This window comes from Chelon labrosus (assembly GCF_963514085.1).
Source record: "Chelon labrosus genome assembly, chromosome: 2".
Taxonomy (NCBI): Eukaryota; Metazoa; Chordata; class Actinopteri; order Mugiliformes; family Mugilidae; genus Chelon; species Chelon labrosus.
The window spans coordinates 29,005,207-29,029,983 of NC_140338.1; the positions used below are offsets into that span (position 1 = coordinate 29,005,207).

The 24,777-nt window shown below is 39.2% G+C and overlaps 3 protein-coding genes across 6 annotated transcripts; 1 reads left to right on the plus strand and 2 right to left on the minus strand.

Moving 5' to 3' along the window:
* The first annotated feature begins 1,419 nt into the window (after nucleotides 1–1,419).
* On the plus strand, nucleotides 1,420–2,574 carry LOC311505790 (trace amine-associated receptor 13c-like). The gene has a single exon (XM_084569554.1). The coding sequence runs from the start codon at nucleotides 1,554–1,556 to the stop codon at nucleotides 2,544–2,546; it is 993 nt and encodes a 330-aa protein (XP_084425680.1). The 5' UTR covers nucleotides 1,420–1,553; the 3' UTR covers nucleotides 2,547–2,574.
* A 724-nt stretch (nucleotides 2,575–3,298) lies between these two features.
* On the minus strand, nucleotides 3,299–9,092 carry nsmce1 (NSE1 homolog, SMC5-SMC6 complex component). Of its 3 annotated transcripts, XM_084569523.1 has the most exons (9): nucleotides 8,820–8,889; nucleotides 8,678–8,743; nucleotides 6,599–6,720; nucleotides 5,923–6,044; nucleotides 5,699–5,776; nucleotides 5,091–5,237; nucleotides 4,137–4,253; nucleotides 3,632–3,758; nucleotides 3,303–3,444 (listed from the first exon to the last, which is right to left on the minus strand). In XM_084569523.1, exons 3-9 carry the CDS (start codon nucleotides 6,714–6,716, stop codon nucleotides 3,410–3,412), a joined length of 744 nt encoding a protein of 247 aa, XP_084425649.1. In that variant the 5' UTR covers nucleotides 6,717–6,720; nucleotides 8,678–8,743; nucleotides 8,820–8,889; the 3' UTR covers nucleotides 3,303–3,409. The 3 variants fall into 3 exon arrangements, with proteins under 3 accessions (XP_084425648.1, XP_084425649.1, XP_084425650.1); XM_084569522.1 differs by having other exon boundaries at nucleotides 3,299–3,444; nucleotides 8,678–9,092; XM_084569524.1 differs by lacking the exon at nucleotides 8,678–8,743 and having other exon boundaries at nucleotides 8,790–8,833.
* Nucleotides 9,093–9,886: 794 nt separating this feature from the next.
* vps37a (VPS37A subunit of ESCRT-I) lies at nucleotides 9,887–17,916 on the minus strand. Of its 2 annotated transcripts, none has more exons than XM_084569501.1 (13): nucleotides 17,764–17,916; nucleotides 17,489–17,640; nucleotides 15,628–15,702; nucleotides 14,267–14,384; nucleotides 13,583–13,686; nucleotides 13,056–13,284; nucleotides 12,793–12,863; nucleotides 12,521–12,648; nucleotides 12,380–12,438; nucleotides 12,200–12,268; nucleotides 11,678–11,821; nucleotides 11,503–11,591; nucleotides 9,887–11,355 (listed from the first exon to the last, which is right to left on the minus strand). In XM_084569501.1, exons 2-12 carry the CDS (start codon nucleotides 17,596–17,598, stop codon nucleotides 11,511–11,513), a joined length of 1,188 nt encoding a protein of 395 aa, XP_084425627.1. In that variant the 5' UTR covers nucleotides 17,599–17,640; nucleotides 17,764–17,916; the 3' UTR covers nucleotides 9,887–11,355; nucleotides 11,503–11,510. The 2 variants fall into 2 exon arrangements, with proteins under 2 accessions (XP_084425627.1, XP_084425628.1); XM_084569502.1 differs by having other exon boundaries at nucleotides 9,888–11,355; nucleotides 13,056–13,281.
* Between the last annotated feature and the right edge of the window lie 6,861 nt (nucleotides 17,917–24,777).

Here is a 24,777-nt window from a genome sequence, read left to right on the forward strand (position 1 = left end):
GGTCTATGCCTGGACACACAGGTGTCATTCCAAGAGATCTTCTCTCTGACCAGTTGGTGGGGTGCCAGATGATGATGGTGCACAGTTGGGAGATGACGGGGACTGACTTTCTCGATGACTTTCAGCTCTGAAGGCACCAGGCACAAATCTGGGGCAAACTGCATGAAAACAAATATACTGCTGGAGCCTCAACTAATGGCAGACCTACAACACCTAGATTATGACAATGCCATTTGCTTGTTGCCCATCCCCTTGTAGATGAATCCACTTCAGTTGTTTGGGCTTGTTTTTTGTCCTAAGAAGGAAGAAGTGGTTCAGAGACGGCTACTCGTCCTCTGTGAACAAAAGTAGACCGCTTTCTTTTAATAGGACATTCATTGATTAGAGTATTGCATTTAAATTCAGTATCTATGATGCAGTTGCTTTTCCATCTGTCAGTGAACCACCTGTATTACACTGATTTTCTACTGGCCCACTTTTGGTCTGAAGCGTTTAAGAGTTCTATGTTCTGTCCTCTAAAAGTTCAGTATAGCTATGATTTCATGCTGAGAAAGCTTCTTGATTAGAAGAACAATCTGAATATGTTACACTTTTTCTAAGCTCTAATGCCATGTTTCTCACTATTCAGTTCTGCTGGAAACTTGGGCTACAGTCATATTTATAATAGACGAGATCAAATCCACCTGTTTGCCATTTGAACGCTGCATCACAGGAAGACAAACTGATCTTTTCTTCAAAGGCTTTAAGATGGCCAGTGCCATATGTTGCTTGAATTTGATTTCGTTTTCATTTTAGCCACTGGGTCTTTTCAGGTTTGCATTAAAATATAACTGTGGCTTCACACTTTTGGATCAAACTAAAGACACGGCTGTTTGGAGTGACTTGAAGACGGTTCTGGGTTGAAATCCAGGCCGACTGGGGCCTTTCTGTGTGGGCTCCTTAGGTTCATTGATGATACTAAACTGGCCGTAGGTGTGAGTGTGAATGGTTGTCTGTCTCTCTGTATTAACCCTGTGATAGACTGGTGACCTGTCCAGGGTGTACCCTGCCTCTCGCCCGATGACAGCTGGGATAGGCTCCAGGCCCCCGTAACCCTTCACAAGTGGTTACAGAAGATGAATGAATGAACTTCAAGTGAATGTCCACATGGAACAGCAATGCAGAGCTGCATAGTATTAGCTGTGCTTTGTCCTTTTTCTTTTTCTCCCAAGTTAAAAATCCATCACCGCTTTCAGTAAATAATTTGACAACTTATTTATAAATGACTGGGTTGTAAAGGTGTAGAAATTATACACATCACTGAATACATGAAGCCCACATCTTACATCATCCAAAAGGGTGATGTAAGGGAAGTTGGAAAAAGGGAGGGGGTCGGGGTGGAATAAGCCAGAGAGAAGTGAGGAGGGGTAGAGATGTAAAAAACACGGAGTGCAAAGAGATAGACAGAATGCAGCAGGGAGTTAATTATGCTCAGCAGAGACAAATGAGCTGTGCAGTGTCTTGACAGAACAGAGAGCTGCTTGCACTCAGTAGGTCACCCTCTCCTCAGGATCATGAACAGCCTGGACAGAACTGAACTCTGCTACCCTGAGCTCCTGAACTCATCGTGCATTGGTTCAATGCGTCCCCGCTCTGAGGCCGTCCTCCTCTATGCGCTGCTCTCCTCCATCTCTGTGCTCACCGTAGCTCTCAACCTCCTGGTCATCATCTCCATCTCACACTTCAAACAGCTCCACACCCCTACCAATGTCCTCCTTCTCTCCCTGGCCATCTCTGACCTCCTCGTCGGGCTGCTGGTGATGCCGGTGGAGACGGTGCGTTTCATAGAAACCTGCTGGCTCCTGGGCGACCTCATGTGCGCTCTGTCTTACATTATCGGCTTCACTCTCACCTCGGCCTCTGTGGGGAACATGGTGCTCATATCGATAGATCGCTATGTAGCTATTTGTTATCCCCTGCAATACCCCAACACGATCACTCACAGCAGAGCCGAGGTGTCTGTGAGTCTGTGCTGGGCCTGTTCACTTCTCTACAATGGTCTCATATTAAAGGACCATCTCCGGCAGCCAGACCGATACAACTCCTGCTACGGGGAGTGTTTGGTGGTGATTAACTATGTCTCTGGAGCCATCGACCTTGTGTTCACTTTCATCGGCCCTTGCTCGGTCATCCTCATTCTGTACTTGAGAGTGTTTGTGGTGGCGGTGTCTCAGGCTCGTGCCATGCAGTCTCACGTTACAGCTGTAACAGCCGGCACAGTGACCATCACCGCCAAGAAATCAGAGAGAAAAGCAGCCAGGACCCTGGGTATTGTGATCCTGGTGTTTTTGATGAGTTTCTGTCCATATTACTACCCCTCTCTTGCAGGACAGGACATCTCCAACAATGCTTCGTCTTGGGCCGTCGTGTCCTGGCTGCTGTATTTTAATTCGTGTTTGAACCCGCTCATATATGCTTTTTTCTATCCGTGGTTTAGAAAAGCCATCTGGTTCATTGTCACCCTGAAGATACAACAGCAGGGCTCCTCTCAGGCAAATATACTTTGAAGTCGCTATGCACTTTTGAAGGGAAATATATTTCACTCACAGGATAGTGTGACAAATTTAAAGTACTAAAGGCTTGACCAGGAACAGTTTGTTTGTCTTAAAATAAATCTAATCTAAATAATAAAGTGGCTTAATTGATGTTTTTGCTTGTGAGAAAGTGAGGATATGCTGTGCAGTAACGTTACAGAAGTACATTTGTTTTTTTTTGCCACTAAAATCACTCTTCTAAATATCTAGCCAATGTATAAGATCTTAAAACACATTTTATAGTGAATTGACATAGTTTGCTTCTCTGCTGAGTGTTCTTAGCACGACTTACTGTATGATTGTGAGACTATGTTTGATTTCTCAGCAACATAAAACAGCAATACCATAAATCATTGTTGTCTCTGAGTAGTTGAATTTGCAGAACAACTCAGTTTAAAACATGTGTTGCTTTCTGCTTTACTTCAACATTTTAAGGTGGATGTTTCTGTTGTAACGTCTGCAATTCAAAGTATCAGAAGAACTCATGTCCAAAAATACCCTCATCTTTATAGGAAAAAAAAGAAAGCAGAATTTATCATGATTGTTACATTAATAACACTTGATTTCTCCAGAATTTAAATGACACTGTATTTATAGTCTCATATAGAAATAGAATGAAGAGGAACGTGCTGACATAACGTTAAAAAATACACACATGATGGTGAAAAATGAAAATGTGTAAATAGAAATAACAAAAACATCAATGAAACGACCGGCTTCAATCTTGTAAAAGTGGTGATAAAATATTTTATTAACAACTTGGTAAAAATGCCTTAAAAATACAATAATTAAAATAAAATTTGAATGAACAATGAACACAGCTGACACTGGAGTCTTCATCTCCTGGACTGAGAATGGGGCCGTTTGACTTCTGCAGTGAAAACAACAAAGAACACGATGATTATACATGCACTGGTTCCTTTTTCTCCTCACTTGCAAGTCACATATACTGGATATTAACTGAATTAAACAATAGAAATCACATTTATAACGGTGAGAGATTAATGGTAGAGGTATTTAAGACTTATTTAAGAGGTATTTCAATGGACAATAATTACCAGGGATTTCGTGAGGCCAAAAGTCATCACAAGCTGGACACCGTGGCTCCACTCTTCCTTTGAAGTATCTGGCCACACATTGGTTGTGAATTTTTATCCCACATGAAGGATTCTCACAAATTTGGCACTGAAATTACAAAAACAAAAATAAAAGTGTCACCACAGCTAAATTTGTCAAGCAATTACACATGTGCCTACAATTAAACTTTACTGCATCTGTGTCTAAAGCAGGAATATTTAAAATGTGATTATTTAAATGACTGAATTCTCGACCATTTTTTATTTACACCCCGTTACCCCAGAACAAGTCCAGATTTACTTTCAGTGTTCACATGTGTACAGACAGCCATGAACAAATGATTTCAGTTTCTATTAAATGTGATATTTATATTATATTATATAAGTTATATGTTAAATATAAATGTACAGTAGTTTTTCCTTTACATACTACATATTGCATGACGTTACAAGGTTTCTGTAAAATAGAAAAAAAGGAAACATTTACCTGGAAAGCGATGTTGTGACAGATGTGGCAGACTTTGACCTGGTCTTGATACATGGTGCGAATATATGGCTCCATCTCTATGATACATCTGGTGGACAAGGTGTATTCACCTCGTTTCTAAGTCGATAAACAGCATTTAGTTACACAGTAAATAAAACAACAAATTGGGGGAAAAAATAATTAATTAATACAGAAAGCGAAGCGCTCCAGTTTCATCTGGTCAGTAGTCTTCAGATTGGAAATGCAGTAATATTACTGTGAAGACTTGTCAAGTCTTATAAAGCTGAAATCACGATGGCCTTGTGTGTTGCCATTTATATTTCATATACCTTTGTTTGTACACTAATCTAGGGCAGGGACACATCATAGCATTGTCAACAATCTACCGGTAATGAAGGCCGACTGGGACATCACACTGAGTCACCAGCGTCTCACGCTGATCGACTGGTCTGCACTTTATGATTGTGTCATTACAAAAATATTTTTGTGCATTTGAGTGTTCAGATGAGATGAAGAAAGCATTCTGTGTGTTCTTTGAACTTTGTAGTTTTGTTTAGTTCGGTCACTCTCCAATCAGACTGATCTCTCTGACTGTTTGTCTAAATAAATAACACCTATTAAATATGAGTTAAATAAGAGACGAAATCTCTGTACAGTGTAGAAAGTGTAGTGTGGATGACTGGGTAGGGTGGGGAAATGCAAGGGTGTGTTCTTGAAGAAAAATGGAAAATAAGCCTTCTGATGTAAATTGCTCTTTGTTATATCCTTTGAAATCAATAAAAAATATATATAAAAAAAAAAAATAAAAAAAAATAAGAGACGAAATCTTCATAACAAATTCATGGATAAAACAGCCATCTGATTACCAGCACCATGATGCTGAAAAATCCATTCAATATGAAGCAACGGAATAAATCAGGTTTTACAGATCCTGTTGGAGACACCATGTTTTACCTCATTGAGCCATTTGGCTTGCACCAGCCGCTTCAACAGATGCTCCGTTTCACTCTTCTTCAGCTTTTTGGTGGTCATGGTGTCGGTGCTGTTCAGAATATCAGTGGAGGACGCCTTGCCATTCTCAGAGCCCACAATCAAGTCCATCTGAAATAGACCAGTTTAAAACCAGTTCTGCAGAAGCTCAACAAACACCTCACGTCTCCCCCTCTGAATGCAAGCAGAGCTGGTGAATCTGACAGATCTAGTGATTAAAAGCTGCACAGAGAAGTATAGAAAACCTTCATCAGTCTGTGCTAACAACCACTAAGTTCCTCTTTATGTGTTTCAGGACCAAAATACATTCATGTTAAATTTATCACATCTATAGTGGCATGTCAAATCTTGTTTAAAGTACAAATGTGTTAGCAGTAGTAGTAGCAGCAGTAGTATTAGTAGTTATATTGGATCGTTTTACAGTCTATTTGACACTGAGTTGATGATTCAGTGTTTAATTTCTTGTTGAATCACAACATTTAAAATACATAAGCAAGTGTTATGTAAAATGTCTGACAGAAGTGTCTACAGTGTTTGATTTCGCAGGTTTTCTTTCTGTGAATGTAACTGACCGTTTTCCTGAACAACTCCAGTTCATTTTCGGCAAAGTCTGACGACATCCTGGTGACATCAGTTTCAGCCATGTTCACCTGAATGGATTAAAGTGAATCCGTCATTAATACTGCAGTGATCCCCCCCACCCACCTCACACATACAAACAAAGCAAAATACACATATAAGAAACAAGAAACAGGCCTGACACTGCAGACCTGAAGCTGGAGTTAAAGCCACTAACCAAGGCATAGTACTGTTGACCACTGTCTTCAGACATCCCTTTTCTAATCTGCATGAACATTGGCTGCAGCTTTGAGTTGATGGAATCGATAAAATCGTCGAGTCTGTCAGGGGCGTATTGTGCTGCAAAAAAGACAAAAACAATGTTTGTTAGTCTGAAGAAAACAGATCTGTAGCTCTAATACTTTTTCTATCGGAGTTAAAAATGTCCCTGCAACAAGTACATCTCACAGTAGTACAAATAACTTTGTAAAGTAGTTTAATAGTCATTTTTCAGTACAGGACAGTATTAAATTTGGCATTAAGATAAAAACATTCTAACATTTTGATTGATTTTATATTTTGTTTGCCTTTCATCCTGGAGCTTTCAAAATCTTCACTGTGGCTTTTCAAAATAAGGGTATTTAAATATTTCAAGCTCATTTTAAGGCAAAGAGCGTACCTTTTCTTGGCATTACAGTCATGAAGTGAGTGATTTACATAAATTCACAGTATAAAATGATGCACTGACATTCATCTGAACTGAATCCAAAATTTAAGAGGACTACTGGCCAAGTTTGTGCTGCTGCTCTCTTCATTCAGGGATCTTCACAGATCTTGACTCCTGACTCTGAACAGAGTTTACTCAGAATTAACAATCATCCAACAACTGTGACTGTGTAACACAAATCACTTACTGTTGTGCACTTCACAACAGTGCTGATAGAGTGTCCGTGCCCCTTGCTCATTAATGATGCCATTGGCCATCACGGTTTGTAGAAACCTCCGATGGCTGTCTCCCAGCTGTCGTGACATGTCTCTGGAAACACAGAGTAGTGGCTGTTACACAGTCTTCAATTAACAAGTCATGGAGCAATGGTTCTCGACAGATATCACTCCTATCACTCCACAACACTTATACTGTTGCAACATGGACAACAAACGCCAGTGTGTAAATATTAACATTAATCTTTCCTGTCATTTTTACAACATGGTCAGCGTTGACGTTTGTTGGACAGATTCATCAGTTAAATTGTTTCTCATGTTTGTGAATCTTTCATCATCCATGCCAGAGTATAGCTAAAACAACTGCAGCTATGGACAAAGAAACTGGACAAGCCAGAGGTTCTTGAAAATATTTTGTGTCTTATCTAAAGGTCTACTTAAGTTCTAAACAGACTAATGGTCATGGTCAGAGTACTCATTTCTTTAGGTTGTTTTTGACGTTGTTTGGCTCACTTGAAAACAACAATAGCTTAGTTGTCACCACCTGCAATCAAATAAGTTGGTGGTTTCACAGGGTCGAATATAATTGGGTTTATATTTTGTAAAGTTGTTGTGTTGCTGTGTTCTGTGCATTTCTTGCAGCCTTCAACTGCATGTGCAACATTCGTGCTTTGGGTGGCTGTGGTTCAAGTGCTAGGGCAGACTGTCCACTAACCGCAGGGATGCCAGTTTGATCCCCAGCCCCTCCACATGTGGAAAAGTTGGAGTAAGACACTGAAAAGTTGCTTCCAACAGCCAGCAAGCAACTTCCATGCTCAGCCACTTAAGCTCGGTTTATACTGCTGCATAGGATCTACGCAGAACCTGTGCCACTGTAAGCATTTATACTTCTGTGCTGGTGTGTTGCCATTGTTCTGAAATGACATTGCTAAGTTAATAATAAGTTAATTAACGTTGATCAGCAGTTAGATTGATAGGAAATAGACTTTTGGACCTGCGTCTCCATGTTATCTAGTTACATTTTAGGCTATGGTTAAAGCCACACAATGGATCTACGCTTAGCCTACGCCATCATGGGCTGTGTTAGGACATACTGTTGGAGTAGAAATAAATAGTTACTCGACATTTAAATGAAATCACTGCAACACAGAAGAGAGGAAGGAACTCTGACTACATGGAGCGTAGGAGGCGGAAGGAAGGAGAATTTTCTGTGCTTAGACCAACGATGTTGGTTGCTGTTGCCGTCTGCAACTTTGCAAAGTGTGGTTAAAATTTTCTGGAGGTGCACCTCAGGCTACAGCAAGGGGACCCAATACATCGATCATGACTGACCGGTAGATCGCAACGTTAATGCTGGCAGATCACGTGCCATTAAAAAAAAAATGACAATAATAATGGTTTAGATGTTAGTCTATCATCTATCCTCACTATGGCATTTGACACTAGGCTGACTTACAATACAATGACAGGTTGATGGGCAGCCTGTCTGAGATCTCTCCATGCATGAGGTCAAGTAGTTAGCCTTTCAATTTATACCGACTAAAGATGGGGTATTAAAATGAGTGGGAGTGCTGGATCAAGAAGAAAAAGAAATCAAAAACTTGTGGAATGGTTGGACTTTTTAAGTGGCTATAAATGCACTGAATTGTACTGTATATTTATAGCCAATCACCTGAAGCATGTCCAGTTGCTGGTTTAAATAATCTGCATCCCTTTGTACTAAAACAACTAAAGTAAACAAAAAACAAACAAAAATAGCAATACCTCAAACTGAATTCTTCAAAATTACCACAAACACATTCTAGACCCTATAGCCCTCATGTAGGGAGGATTTGTTGTAGGAGAGTGTTTTGTTCGAAAATGAACATAACTTGAGGTTATTTTTTAATGACCATGGCAGCACAATCGAGACTGTGGATCTGTGAGTTGACACTGGCTTGTAGTATGGACTTCATTTAAGGTACAACAATGACTGAGAGACTATCTCTCTACTGCGTTACTTCGGTCATTTAACGCTACAGACGTTAGCTAACCGATAGCCTTTTACTAACCTGCGACAACGTGGAGATTTGATCAGTTCACCGGCTATAAACTGTCCAGTTAAGCAGCAGTGATCACTGAAATAACACCAACTTGTTATGAGTTTAGTTAAAACAATCTCACCAGCTCTGACTGCTTTCCTCCTGAACTCACCGCCTTCCGTGTTTAGTGATGTGTGGCACCCGAACGAATCGGTGCTTTGAGTCGGCTCCTTTCCATCAACGAACGGTTTAGTTTTTCTTTCTGTTTTGCATGCATTACAAGACTGAAAAATGACTGAAAGATATGTAAGTGTGACAATGGCATGCCACATTACTGTATCTTTGTATTTTATATGAATCAAATACAACAGTTTTCAGTGTTTGATCATTGATCACCAAGACACCATTTCAATGATACTTTGGGTACAAAGTAAACAGTTTAGTATAATTGCACTGAATAATGTTAGCAATACACACACACCAATCACATGTCAAAACATTGGTAAATTCGAGTAAATACTAAAAGCCATTATTGCTACTTGCCTTTATTGGTACCTGAGCCAAATGACCTGATTCACTAAAAATTGAGCCGAAAATCCCATCGTTAGCTTTCTTCTTCTTTTCTTCCAGCTTGTAGAGTCCCAGTAGTTAGAGTAAGTTGCGTTTCTGCCACCTGCTGTTGTGGAGGATTAAGTACAGAACACCATGCGGCAGAAAGATCCACCAAAGTCACGCTTTGATATTTATGACATTTATTGATTGCAAAGAAAACAATTTTTCTTGATCCATCTCTGGTTGTGTAATCACAATAACTGCTTTTGTTTCTGGTTCATTCAAGTGGCTGCACCGAGTTAAGCCCTACTGTTTGAGCTGTAATGGTTTAATCTGCCCACTAGGTATTTGACTATTTGGACTCGGGAACAAATATTTTGCAGCAGGACAACATTAGCAAGACAACCATCACAATTGTGGTGTTTATGTTGACACAAATATACATCCACATCCTCTATGGAGTTTTGTGAAACCTGGCAAAATATAACTTTGAGTCCAGTCAGACACACAGTCTAAAACAAGTTAAACATGACTGCAACTTAACCATGTCCTCTTGTAAGTCTCGAGTATTTTGTGGGATGTAGACATCTGTGCTGGTGTGAAACAGACACTGGTATCTAAATCAATTGTGCACAACTAGTAATTCTTGAGAAAAAAAAAAAACACATGGACAGGATTTATTCTAAATGCTTTATTACTCTAACAAATTAAATAAGAACATATAATACAAGGTGTCTGAGTCTTTGATTACAATATAGCCTATTATTAACATTATTTAAATACAGTATCCAATGTCATCAGGTTTTACTGCAGCATTTAAGCTAATATTCCTCACCATTATCCCATATCTTCTGAGGCTTGTCATCTGAAGTTCAAAAAGGTGTCAGAAAACAATCCAGCTATAGCAACTGTGCATTTCAGGGCAAAGTGGTGATCAGTATGTTTGTATACACTCAAATAATTCAGTGTACTTGTGGAAGAGCTCATATCATTAGTTCACCTGGTTAGTGTCTGCAATAATGTGTGCTAATGTGCGGGAAATATCTGACCAGTGAACACATATAATAAGACAATATATAGGTTTCATCTGTGTTTGTTTTCAGTGCTAATAGAAAATTAAAAAAAAATAAAAAATACGCAACTGCTAACCCTGTTAGCATCTTGTTTACATAGACATCTTCAACAAGCAGGATTTATATACAGTAACTCTAAAGACATCTAACTGTTTTATTGGGTTTATGGTCATGTTAATTTTGACATAAACTTACTATGATATACGGAAAATTAATTGTTACAGGGTTATGAGAAGGTTGTGAGAGTACTGCCAACTGTAATTATAAATGTTTATGCAAACACACTGATCAGAATCAACCATTTCCCATATTTCAAATGCACAGTTCAAATTTCAACATCCCAAGTTAAAGGCCTCCTGACAACACTGCCCTGTCCTTGCTTCTTCTTTGTTGGTAAATTCCAGATTAATTACAGTTAATTACTAGAGACCTGGAGTGCTCATTAATTACTGTGACATTCTCAGTGATAAGATTCGTGTAAATCTTTTCAATGTAAACAGGAAAACTCACTTAGTAATGGTTGCACAGCATCTCTTAGGAAAAGGACTTTGTGTGACGATGAAGCAAGGACTGGACAATGAGCTCAGGATGGATAGTACAGACACCAACATTAGCATTTCACAACAATCGTATAGTGATATTAACTTGCTCACTGCATGGGAAAATTAAGACTGGGACTCCTATGGTAAGCAATTTGTACTTTCTTACAAATGCGTACACGTCACCAAACACTCTGATCTTCAGCTATTCCCAGAAACAAAACTCTTTGTCATCACTGTCAAGTCAATACTGGACAAACAGAATGTGCAATAAAATTATCCACAATGTGATCACCTCAGAAATGTTACTGGAACTTTCAGTTTTGGCCTCCCGTGGTGACTCCATAGTTCCTCCATCTTGCTCTCACACAATCCAACAGCAACAATTTTCAAATATCAGGTCTGAACTCAAAAGGCTTTCTGATTTTAGCCCACTATCTTCCTATTTCTCCAAAGTGCCCATTGTTGACTCTGTGTGCTTTTCGGCCCCTGTAATGTCTTTTTTCTTTTTAGCAGGCAGCAGTTGGCTGAGAGATCACCAAACCTGTGGAACAAAGGTATGATATGAGAAGCAGAAAGCACAGATGACCGTGACAAATCAGATTTCCCAGTTTAAAACAGAGAAAAGTATATATGTAAACGGCAACTATGAGCTCTGCCTGTTGAGCTGAGAACCACCTGTGTGTCCTACCTTGTATTCTAGTGGCTGGTAGAAAACTGTCCATGTGTGTTAATGGACTGTTGCAACTTCTCTTCTTTGGCCCGTCTGCTGTGGCAAAGCTGCGGAATAACACAACAACCAGTTTAACTTGGTAACATTCACACTCAGTATTGTCAGTTTAAATACTGTACTTTCAGCCTCTCACCGTTCTCTTCTCCATGAAGTTGGATAGGAATTCATCAATGTCTGTGCGTCCCTCCAGGAAGTTTTCAGCTGTCTCCTCAGACTCCTCCTCTGCCTGGTGAGCTGCAACTTTTAACCGAGCCTGTAGAGTGCTTAGACTGCAACTCTGGTGAAAGATAAAAGAAGCGAAAGTAAGGTATTACGAGACAATTTCAGAGAGAGATGTTAATGTCACTGTTGTGCTGGTTTCTTTGACCACTTCAGCATTTCCTCCTTTAATAAGCATATTCCATAGTCATGCTTGGCTTAAGTTAAAAGGGCTACAACTACATACTACATACACTGAACCACCCCTTAGTTATGCTGCTATAGACCTAGGCTGCTGGGGGATGGATGCACTGAGCACCTGTCCTCTACTCTCTTCCCTCTCACAACAAGCTCCTATCCCCTAATTTCTTATCTAATTCTTTCTCTATTAATAGCCGTGTCCCTTTTTAAACCTCTCTATTAATGGAACCACGGCGTGATGAGTGTAGCCACTTACCTCACTGAGTTCATGCTGTCTCTGCATCTTTGTTTCAAAGGCCAACTTCATCTGAGTCAGTTGTTCATACTGTCAACACAACAAACAAAAACACACATCCTGAGCAGCAAGACAATGGCATGAATGCATTTGCTGTGCACAAGCCTGTATGAAAGGACGAGGTGTGATGAAAGAACTAACCTTGTAGAGCATCTCTTGTCTTTTTCCTTCCAGCTGCGGCTCCATCTGAAGATTTTTCTCTGCAAATGATAGCAAAATGATGTTCAGGTCCTTTTAAAGCTCAGGTTGAATGAGTCTCTTTATTTCACAATTGGAACTCACTAGCCATGTCCACTATATTGATGACCAGCTCTTCTTTATCATTGGTGATCTGTTTGAGTTGTGGCAAGCTCACGAAGAACTCCAGTAACACATCCTCATTTTCAGACATCTCTGACAACTTGGTCAGACTGGGGAGGGTTGAAGCAAGGGGTGGACGTGCAGGTATGTAAGAGAGGGTAAGAGAAGAAGAAAACACATAATCAATGCTTTTCTCCCACACACATAACTTCTTGAAACATTTTGAGTATGTATGGTATCCTGAAATACTTTACTTCAAGTCACAGAGTTCAGGGAAAGACTCTGGAATCTCAGGCATCTTGTACATGTGTCCATTCAGTCCAGCCTGAAAGAGACAGGGATGTGCTTGAAACAATCAGATCAAGGAAAAAATATCTGAACTAAAAGCAAGACTTACTCCTTCAGCGGATTCATAACAGAAAACATGGGTTATCAGTTGTTCTGCCTTCAGGCTAAGTGAAATAATAGCAAAATAATGGATTTTACAAAACCAGTTCATTATCCATCATCTGTGTACCTGGGAGTCTCCAGTAGGTACAGGTAATGGCAGGTCAGATATCAGTCCATACGGGGCCGGAGCTCGAGGGGGTCCATGGGCACTATCAGCACCTGAGTGAGGCATGGGAGCAGGAGATGGAGCAGGACCCGGACCCGGAGGAGGTGTCTGACTGGGACCCACGTGACGAGGACCATAGTGGTAACCCTGAGTTGGGTAAGGAGCCATGCCTGACGGCTTGTACATACTGCTGGGTGATTGAGGGAGGAAATAAAAACATGTCAAATATATGAATGTTATTGTAGTTCACCTGTAAGTGTAAAAAATTAGTTACAAAGCATTCAGATTCAGATTCAGATTCAGAAAACTTTATTTGTTCCCGGGGGGCAAATTGTCCAATTGCCCAATATTTTCATTACAGTTTTTAGAGCTAGTACAAACATGTCCCAAACTAAGGCATGAAGTAAAATATAATTAAGACCTGAACTGAGAAAAAATACTTTGAAACAAGGGTCTTATATTTGTAGTAAATGTAAGAGGAGACTCACTATGGAAAGCCAGCAGAGCCAGTAGGCATCGAGGCAGGAGGACTTTTCCAGAATTCATCCAGCAGACTCTGAATGACCTTACCCAGATCTGAGTGCATCCCAAACTACACATATGAAACAAACAAACACAAATTAAATACTAAACAGAAAGTGATACTAATGACACACATAAGCATGAAAGACATTTTCGAAAGGACTCAGATAAAAATGTATTAATACTATTAATAATACAGCTTTTCAGTAATCAGATTCCTAGACTCCCTATCTCTGCTTTGGGCTGGTATATATGTAACAGAAATATAAATACAGGAGAGGAGTAACATGTCCAATAACGTATCCAAATTAAACATAATATTATGAATATTTTTTTTCCTGGTCAAGCAGAGTATTTAGACGAGGCAGACAGAGGGCAGGCTCTGTTCTGAGAAAGCTTTTCTCTACTGTTCACATGTCTCAGTCTTGCACTGTTCTGCTTGGAAAACCCCCTTATTTATTTCACTTTCGGTTATAGTCAGATGTGGGATTTCACAGTATTTCCCTACATCTTGCTGTCACCACAATGCTGATTTATTGGGTTTTCTTACAACTCAGGCATAGCATAAGACGCAGCAATCTGTCCAGTCAACAGACTGGACGAAGGCTTACTTTTTTGTTTCATAGCAGAGACCTGAGACAACTACTTACATTAGTGATGAGGGGGCTAGTGATCATGGTGCCATTATTGCTGTCGACTAAATGATGACCAACAGGGGGGTAGACACTAACCACCGGCTTCTCCTGAGGGAACTGAGGAGGCAGCAGACTGGAAGGAAGAGAAAAACCATCATCATCATGTGATATATAATATTGTAATCAAGTATTGTGACAGTACAAAGTTTATTTGCTCCTGTTAGAGATGATACTGATGACTGGCTGTGTATCTTACATATGGTTAGAGGAGTTTCATATTTTCAAAGTAGTGATTGAATATATGTACACAGTTGGTGTTTCAAAAGAGATGACACGTGAGATGATCAATATGAGGAGATTAGATTTAGCAAGCATCAAAGCTGATGAAAAGCTGAAGAAGAAGAAGAAGAAGAAGAAGAAGAAGAAGAAGAAGAAGAAGAAGAAGAAGAAGCTGTTCCATAGAGAACATCTTAACATACTGCATCTCAATGTGGTATTGCAGCTGGACTGGAGGGCACTTCAGTGCGTTGTGTCCAGTGCACAAAGGATATTCGGGACTCAGCTCCCCGCACTAGAAGAGATCTACACCACCAGGTGCCTCAGGAAAACGACTACCATCTACAAGGACCATACACATCCCTGCCACCGCCTATCTGAACTGCTGCCATCAGGCAGTCGTTATAAAACCCTCTGCAACAACAGTTTCTTCCAAAGAGCTGTGGTTAAGGATATTCTATCCTATTCTCTATTTGATTCGCCACCTACAAAAATGTAAATCACAAACTGGAATCCATGGAGTTCCCCGAAACAAAAACAACAAACACTGAACGCTGTGTTAAGGAAAAAAAAAATTACAGGCATGGGTAAGAGTTTATGGCGCTGGATGGCCGGCCCATTTCTGTATTAGAGAACAAGGTTTTTTTTTGGAGCCAAGGTACGAGCTACCCTCTCTACAGTACATTAACCTTAACTATTTATTGTGCTTTCAAGCCACAGAAAGAACTCTATCCACATCAGTGACTGGGTACAGACTGATTGTGTCACAATCACTAGTCAAGTTAATAACACCGATTATCTTGTTACCATGGCACCTGCCAGTGGGTGGGATATGTCAGGAAGCAAGTGAACATTTTTTCCTAAATATTAAAGTTGGATTTGAGAAACTCGATGGCTGGATGACTGGGTTTGAGCATCTCCAGAACTGCAGCTCATTTAGGGTGTTCCCTGTTAGCAGACACTATCAAAAGTGGCCCATGGAATGAAAGCGGTGAACCAGCAGAAGAACATAACATTGTAATGAGATCAACGTTATTCACTTCACAGGTTGGTGGATTTTATGCTGTGGCTGATTGGTGCATGTACAAACACGTACTCACATGTTAACACTAATGGTGGAGTTGTTGACTGTGAAGGGTAATCTGTATTCCACATCCTTCTGGATTTCTGCAAGGCTGTGAAGAAACAGGAAAACAGAATTGTTATTATATCTAACAATCTAGCTCAAGTAATCTATCTAACTGTTTACATTTATGAAATATATCACACTGCAGATATATAGAAAAATTCAGCAAGATTTGAGAGACAGATGAATCCAAACAGGTATTTAGTGAATATCCTCATCAAATAAGTCTACTTCTTAGAAAAGACACTATAGCAATGTGTGATGAATAATGTACTTCAATCTTGTGTGGTTAATGGATTTATGAAGACTATGTAATGACATGAAGCAGACGATTCCCAGCTATCAGTAAGCAGAAATCTGTCCATAGAGAAGTGGAAGTTGACAAGAAAGGTGGTTTCACAAAACATTTTGTTTTAATTATAATGAATATACGTAATTGTTGCTTCTTAAAGATTTTTTTTTAATTTGTTTATATTTCCTCACAGACATATTACACTAAATAGTAATAGTAAAAAAGATTGGAAAATGTGTTAATGTTATGGCAAAAAAGCATTCATGTTCATATATCTGAGGTAACTTGCTACATGAGTAACTTGTCACCATATTGTTGTCTTCATATTTGACAGCCTAAAACCTGCTAATTCCAATAAATAGTTTTTCTTGCAAAGCTGAGAACTGCACGCTAAGGAACCTTGACCTTACACAGTCTTGTAGATTTTAACTGTCTATGAAGATTATCAGTCATTAAAGTCATGGTATATATAAAACAAATGCAAGTTGACTCACTATGTTTCCTTAAAGCTCACACAAGTGGCTCCTTCAGTTCTAACTCACTTGGAAGTTTATTTGGATGAGTTGCGAAACATCTTCAAGAAAACTCAAAAATGTTTTTTGTTTGTTTTTAGATAAGAGTTTGGATCCTCTTTCTTCCACATAGTATAACTTACCCAACACGACCACAGTGTGAGTAGCATTCACCACATCACATTAGCCTCAGATATCACATGAGTTGCTCTTGACATGAATGGTTCCTTCCCCAAAAGCGAGTAATCCCATTTCTTTGTCACACTTAGCAAACTTTCCACAAAGAGGGAGATGTAATGATTTAATGCATCTACCTAACAAGCGATGGACTATGTGGAGAGTTTGTTTATGTTGGCAGTTCATGTCTAGAGGAGTACAAAAAGAAAACAAAGTGCCACTGAGGACACAGAGACACTTGGTAAACAAATGCTAATACTTTAATCTCCACATCCGAGTAAGGGGCTCATCCTGATACTACACGCGTGACAATCTGGCGTGACAAACACACTGAAACGATCACAGGACGTGGCCTGCCAGCTACAACTAGAGTAATCAGTCCTAAATATAGACACTGTATCTGTCACTGGCTAACTTAATCAGCTAGCCCGCTAACACTGGCCAGTTACATGTAGCTAGTTAGCCATGGGGAAAGGTTAGCAAACATTAGCTATCCGGAGCCCACGCTGGGGTGTCAGAGCAGTGGTTGTGGAGTCACATAAAATCACGAGGCAACATCTTGACATTTTAACAGTGTAGCAGAGACAAATGTCAACGACAACAAATGATAAGCTAGTTGTTAGCATAGTGTTTATCTGACTGTACCGAGTCAGTTGGCTAGTTATTACGCTAACCAAGTAAACAAAACACTGGGTAAACGGAGTCAGTCTGTTCTGAAATTAACCCAAGTAAAGATGCTAATAGTGACAGTTTGATGTTCGATGAAACAATGTCTGTGTTAACCAGTAAATGAAGAGCACCAGGGTCGGGTTTGGGGCTGACGGGCTGACGGGCTATCGTTCGCAGTACATTACCTGGGGTGAGCGGCTTTGAGCGACTCGATCTGCCGCTGTCTTTGTTGCTGCAGGCTGTTCAGAGGAGGGATAGGTCCAGAACCTTTGGACAGGGGGAAAAGCCAGTTCATTCTCTCCTGGCGAAACCACTTGGCGACAGAAGACAAGGCCGACTACGGACGAAGGAGAAATGGAAGAGAAAGTGAGAATAAGCAGCACACAGTGTGGAGATTTGCGGCGCTAACCGCTGTTAGCTGGTTGACTAAAGACTCGTTTGGTGTCCACACGAGGCTTACTTTCTCTTTACGTGACACAGTCTGATGGCATATCCTTATGAGTCAGGATAAAAGTCTGTTCCGTTTTATCCCAAAATGTATACTTGTGACTCCGTTCCTAATACTACTGAAGCGATAGATGATAGCTAAACGAGGAAAACAACCTAGCTAAAAACAGCTTGATCAACTTATTTGCGTATTACGTCACGCAATGGCTACGTAAAGTGACACTTCCTGTTTTCATTTTTTTTTTCAAAATAAAATTAATAGGTTTCTAGTATATGAGATGCAGGTAAAACATTTTAGATAGCCAGGTGTTATCATATGAAACTTGGTGAGTAATGTAAATAATTGAATAGATAAAACACAGGAAAAGAACTGACACTGAGAACAACTGATGACAAAGTAAAATTTGTTTTATTTATTGTAGGATGAATAGCATCAGTATTGCAAAATAATATCCCTATTACATAAAGTATTTTGTGATGGCACAAGCAGGGTTGTCCATACAATGTTAATACTATGGCGGCCCGCCAGTGTCTAATTTACTCCACAATGCTCTCTTAACGAATCGGAAATATTTTTGCACGTCTTAAACAATGTTGTGCTTGTGTTGTGTTTTTCCTATTGCTCCCGAAATCATCTCTCACCAGTAGTCAGATTGTCTCTCCTTCCCTCCCCTCCCCAAAGCCGCTTCCCCCCAGACCAACCTCTATACACCAGTCGCTCGACATTACCATCACTGTTTAAAATCCGAACTTGATTTTTTAAAAAGTAATTTTAAAAGAGCTGGTCAAAACCCGGAGGAAAGACTCCATACTAGTAGTAGATAATTAAATGCTTTTATTTAACACGGTAAAATGACCCCCACCCACCAGATGTCACCATATTTAATTGTATCAAATGTTTCAAAACACTGAATAATATCAACACAACTGCACCATATTGATTCAGAAAGCCACACCTTCTCTATCATTACTTTTAACGTAAGTTTCTACTACAGAGATGCTTCTGTGTATATTTGAGTGTTGGTGAAAACCAGTAACCACTCTGATCATAACCCCATCATCATTACTTGACAAGGAAATAATGAACAATCATCAAAGACAGAAAACCTGGAAAAAAAAAATAAAAAAAAAATCAGTTTTCTGTCAGTTTCATGCCCAGAAGGGAATATCAAAACTCATCATCATGGTTAGCAAGCCCATACACTTTAGAAGCACATTTCTCAAGTTAGAAAATATAGAAATGATGATGATTAATAGTCTTAACTTGAGAGACACCTCAAACTGCATCTCGTTCCTAGCAGTGGTCTCACTCAGGTTGTTGTAAAGTGCTATACAAATAAAGTACATTACATTAGTAAAGCACTTAAAGTGTAAGCAAAACTAGACTGATAAAGAAAAACCATTTTGCAACCTCAGAAAGCCAGGCTCCATCATTTTTTAAAAACATTTTTACTAGGTGAACAGCTTTAAGTAACCACTCTGATCATATTCCCTTCATCTCTGCTTCATAAAGATGCAAAGAACAATCATCAATGACAGAGAAAATAAGAAGCAAATCTTCATTCTCCGTCAGTTTCATGCTCAGAAGAGAATATCATAACTCATCATCGTGGTTAGCGAGACCATACACTTTAGAAGCACATTTCTCAAGTCAGAAACTATAGAAATGATCCCTGAAAGTATAGTCTTAATGTGAAAGAAGCCTCAAACTGCATGTCATTCCTAGCAGTGTTATTCTCACTCAGGGTTCATGGGTACGGACAATACGACGTTCAGTCACTGTCGGTAATTTAATCCATTTATTTTCAGTAGACTTCACAAGATGCAAGAGCTGCATGTTGCTGCATATTATTACATGCCACCTTTGTCATCTACTTACTGCACTAGTATATTACTTTGAGTCTCCATAAAATAAAATAAAAAGTCGAACTATGATAGAATTCAGCATAGACTGTGTTCATGTTGATCCACATGGAAGCTAAAAACAGTCATCATCGTGACGAGAAGCAATCAAACAATAAAAAGAGAATATGACTCATAAATCTGGTCTGACACAAGAAACAATAAATATCACTTTCACAAATAAATATCAATAGCAAAACTGCACTGAAGCACAGCCTAGACAATGAAATCGCCAATTGAGTACTCAGAAGAAATATGTTGAACAATCTTATCAAAAATATTATCATTTAATAAAAGCTACTTTGTTTCTGAACAGGCAGTAACCACTCAGATCATATTCCCTTCTTCATCACTTCACCAAGAAGTAAAGAACAGTCATCAATGACAGAGAACGCATTAAGTGAATCATTATTCTCTCTCCACTTCATGCTCCAAGGGGAATATCATAACTCATCATCATGGTTAGCGAGACCATACACTTTAGAAGCACATTTCTCAAGTTACAAACTATAGAAATGATCCCTGACAGTATAGTCTTAACTTTAGTCAAGGTCAAATCGACATCTCATTCACAGCAGTGTCCTTCTCTCTCATGGTTTAGAAGGAGGTAATTAGCGTTTGCTCCAGAAGAGAAAAACAACCCTATTCATTAAGATCAATGATTTTCAGTCGACTTACTTTCTACAATAAATGCTTCATTCATTTATTTTCAGTAGACTTCACAACAGGATAAAGCTGCATGTTGCTGCATTTCATTTCATGTCATTCTTGTCATCCACATGCTTATCTCATTATTTCAATTTGTGTCTCTGTGAAATAAAATAAAAATCCATGGTACAATGCTTCAGGTTTCTGCATACATGCACACACGCCGCAATACAATTCAATAGTACTACAAACCACAGCCTCCAAAATGAAAACGCAATCAACAGCTCTCACAGTTTTTTAAGACAATTGCTGAAGACTGTAACTTCCAGGAATCAAACATTTAGTGCAGGACTCTGCACCACAGAACACATCTGTCTTGGCAAGTGAGTGTATATCCACATTGAAGCTAAAAGAGGCCTTTAGTAAGACAGAACATAAGAAAGGTGGTAAGTTGGTATGGCACAACAATGACTAACTTTTTTTTATCTTACTTTTATCTGTACTTGTTTTACAGTGTGTTGTTTAACCTCTTGTAAAGCACTTTGGTTCACCTGTGGGTTGTTGTAAAGTGCAATACAAATAAAGTACATTACATTAATAAAGCATTTAAAGTGTAAACAATACTCTGAGTAGACAGATAAAGAAAAAACACTTTGCAACTTCAGAAAGCCAGTCTCCATCATTTTTTAAAAACACTTTTGAACTGCTTCAAGCAACCACTCTGACCATATTCCCTTCATCTCTGCTTCATAAAGATGCAAAGAACAATCATCAATGACAGAGAAAATAAGAAGCAAATCTTAATTCCCTGTCAGTTTCATGCTCAGAAGGGAATATCATAACTCATCATCATGGTTAGCGAGACCATACACTTTAGAAGCACATTTCTCAAGTCAGAAACTACAGAAATGATCCCTGAAAGTATAGTCTTAATGTGAGTCAGAGTCAAATCTACATCTCACTCACAGCAGTGTTATTCTCTCTCAGGGTTCATGACCTAATCAATCAGTGTTTGTTTCAGAAAAGAAAATCCATATTACTTTTGAAGAAAATGAGTATGTATAGTTGAATCTTCAGACACTGTTTTTCTCAATAATTCTGTTTCGGACGACTTCTTTTCCACAATAAATGCTAAATTTTATTTTCAGTAGCCCTGAAAACAACATAAAGCATTATGCTAACGTGTTTCATGTCAGTTTTGCCATGTGCATGCCTTCTAGACTATTATAGTATGTTGTACCTCAATAAATAATACTCCATAATAAAAAAAAAACTACTAAAGTGAGAAAAAGACTACAGACTCAAACACAATGCTCATATAGATCCACATGGAAGCTAAAACAATCACCAGTGAGAGAGATTACATGAAGAGAAGCATTAATAAACTTAATAAACTAGTTACCCACATAGAAACATTATATGGATGTATAACCCTGATCAGACAAGCAGTAAATCACATTTAATTCTCAGAATATATAAATAGACAGATGTTATACAACTGCTTTGAATTTTGTTTGAAATATGTTTTGCATTTAAAAAAATTTTAAGTCTTCACCCCCCTAAACAAGCTAGTTGATCATCACTTTTCATAAACAATAATTTAACTTAAAAAAATGATTCTTAGCTACCACTCTGATCATATTCCCTTCTTCAATACTCCAGAAAAAAGTAAAGAACAATCATCAATGATAGAGAACGTATGAAGGGACTCATTACTCTCTGTCAGCTTCATGCTCAGAAGGAAATATCATGACTCATCATCGTGGTTAGCGAGACCATACACTTTAGAAGCACATTTCTCAAGTCAGAAACTATAGAAATGATCCCTGAAAGTATAGTCTTAACTTCAGTCTGGGTTAAATCTACATCTCATTCACAGCAGTGTCCTTCTCTCTCATGGTTCAGAGGTACTGAAGCTAAACAGTATTTGTTTCAGAAGAGAAACACTCTCTAATATGTCTGTGTTAGTATATGTCAGCATATTTTCTACAGTAAATACTCAGTTCATTTATTTTCAGTAATCTTCACAAGATGAAGCCTCATGTTGATAAATTTCAGCATGCCTCCTACATTAGTTTGTCTCAGCAAAATTATTTATTTTGAGTTTGATTCTAAATGAAAATATGAAAATGAAAAATGAAAATATTTGCTCCCAATAATCAGAGTTTAGTGCGATGTAGAATCTTTCGTACTGAAACACTGTCACCAGTGACAGAGTTTCGATGACGAATGAAACAGTAAAGTTGTTCATACGTGATGATGACCTTCAATATTTTTCAGGAGTTGACCTGTGGAGGCTACGGGACCAAGATGTAAACAGAACCAGGCAAATGCAAAGCGCCACAGCAAATGCAATTGTTGGCTGATGCTCCCCTGGAAATAACTGAGGACCCCCCCCCCCCCCCCCCCCCCCAAAACAGTTTACCCAAACCTTTACAAAGTCTCAGCCTCATCTGTCCCCCATGTACCTCTTTACCATGAACCCCAAAACATACTTTGCTAAAATTCATAATAATCTGTACTTGCACCAGTCTCATGTGAAAAATCAGTCTGTATTTGTAGAGCACGTCTCATGAATGAAGCAGCATCATTTAAATGTTTCATAACATGATATAAATAAAGAGTATACAGCCTTACAATCAGACATGCCAAATAAGAATCATGGACTTCAATAATTACTCTCATTAATATTACTGTTATCATTATTATTTTATCCACCTGAAACCATACAATCATCTAGTGCAGTCAAACATAAATTTGCTATACTGTCCTATTTTTCTAGGTTCATGATACAGTCAGACTCTGAGTCAGACATGCGTGTGTGGTTTTGGTTTGTAAAAATAACGTATTTTCTGACGCATAAACTACTTTACTGCTGGTGTGTTTTATTGACCACTAGATGTCCTACTGGAGTGCTGTGTCATTGGAGTCTCACTAATGATCCATTTGTCGAATAAGGTGTTGAAGATTCAACAAAGCCTCAACCCTCGTGTCCTGATATGGACAAAAGTGTCATTTTCAAGTTTAATTTTTTTGATTACTTTGCGCTGGTTATGCTTGTTGCTATGATATTTGGCAAAGATTTGGCTCTATTTTTACATTATGTAACCTAAATTGTTACATTGTTACCATTAAGGCACAAAAGTATCCTCTTCAAAAATGCCATAAAAATAGCATACGTTATTACATAAATCTTCAACTTCAGTCCTAATCATGAAATACCAAATGTTTGATTCATTTCATAAGTTTAACCCTTTATATGCCAGTGTTTGTGACGGCATCACAAATTGTTGTTGTTGTATTTTCAATAGTCTGAATGCAAAGTGGATTTTCTTGGGGAGATTATTAGAGCCTTGGATGTGTCTATGATTAGCAATAACATTGATGCTGATGGATTATTATTTTTTGTGCTGTGTACAAACAACTCCCATTAAAATCCAATAAACCTTCAATTTTGTACTTGAACCTGCATCCGTGTGTCTTTGAAGTAAAAGGTTAAAAGTAATCCACTTTATTCCTGGGTAGCCTGGTCGTTACCATCCTACGTTTCCGCCCGAAATTTGATTTCGGTCTGGCACGGAGTCTGGCCAAATTGCACTTCCACAGTTCGCGTGTAACCGTGCGGTCCGCGCGGTCCGCGCCAATCAGCGAACAGTTGAGTGATGACGCAGAACTCGCATGCCGAGTTGCTTGTAGTCCAGTGAAGCTTGTAGTTCAACAGCATAGCAACAATGGCGACGGAGGAAGAGACGCTAGAAGCCATCTGCGAAGTTGTCTCAACTCTCGAGAGCATCACGGAATTAAAACCAGAACAAGAGGCTTGTCTTGTCAGTTTTATAAATGGCAAGGACGTCGTAGCTCTCCTTCCAACTGGCTTTGGGAAAAGTTTGATTTATTTAACTGGAAGCGGAAGTGGTAAGCGTAAGAGCCTGAACTTCGGCGCACAATATACGTCATTACCAAACGTTGCTGATTGGTTAAGGGAACTCCAATGATTTTAAACCTCAAAATAAGGATCCGCCCATTACGGAGACAGATTCCTATTACATTGGGCCAGACTAACATGCCAGACCGAAATCAAATTTCGGGCGGAAACGTAGGATGGTAACGACCAGGCTAATTCCTGGGGGCGCTGGTGTAGAAACGAGATTATGGATCCAACTTCCGGTGACACGTCGGAAGTAGCAGTGAGCCATTGGTTGCTAGCGGTTTTCTTTTCCCACAGCGGTTTATTTGGAAGTTTACTGTTCTTCACTAAACGATTATCAGCTCCCGCAGCATTTAAAAATGTCCTTGTGCAGCTCAGGAACATGTTGCGCTGTTCACGGTTGTACTAATAACCAGGCGAAGTTGAATCTGTGGCTACAAGAGCAGTGTTTTGAACATGCACCCCGGACGAAGAGGGGATGTTGTTGTGAGAGTCGGTACAGTTTCCACCACCTACCGAGGGATGAGGAACTCAGAAGGATGTGGCTGA

Bases quoted from the DNA above. Each gene is read 5' to 3' on its own strand.
- LOC311505790 (XM_084569554.1), top strand. From the start codon at position 1,554: ATGAACAGCCTGGACAGAACTGAACTCTGCTACCCTGAGCTCCTGAAC.
- vps37a (XM_084569501.1), bottom strand. From the start codon at position 17,598: ATGAACTGGCTTTTCCCCCTGTCCAAAGGTTCTGGACCTATCCCTCCT. The intron at 14,385-15,627 runs GTGAGTACGTGT...TCTTCCTTCCAG, and splicing joins TCCACCATTAGTGTTAACAT to TCTGCTGCCTCCTCAGTTCC. The intron at 11,592-11,677 runs GTGAGAGGCTGA...GTTATTCCGCAG, and splicing joins ACTTCATGGAGAAGAGAACG to CTTTGCCACAGCAGACGGGC.
- nsmce1 (XM_084569522.1), bottom strand. From the start codon at position 8,979: ATGTGGCATGCCATTGTCACACTTACATATCTTTCAGTCATTTTTCAG. The intron at 6,045-6,598 runs GTAAGTGATTTG...TCTTTTTTGCAG, and splicing joins CTGTTGTGAAGTGCACAACA to CACAATACGCCCCTGACAGA. The intron at 5,238-5,698 runs GTCAGTTACATT...GGTCTATTTCAG, and splicing joins TGGAGTTGTTCAGGAAAACG to ATGGACTTGATTGTGGGCTC.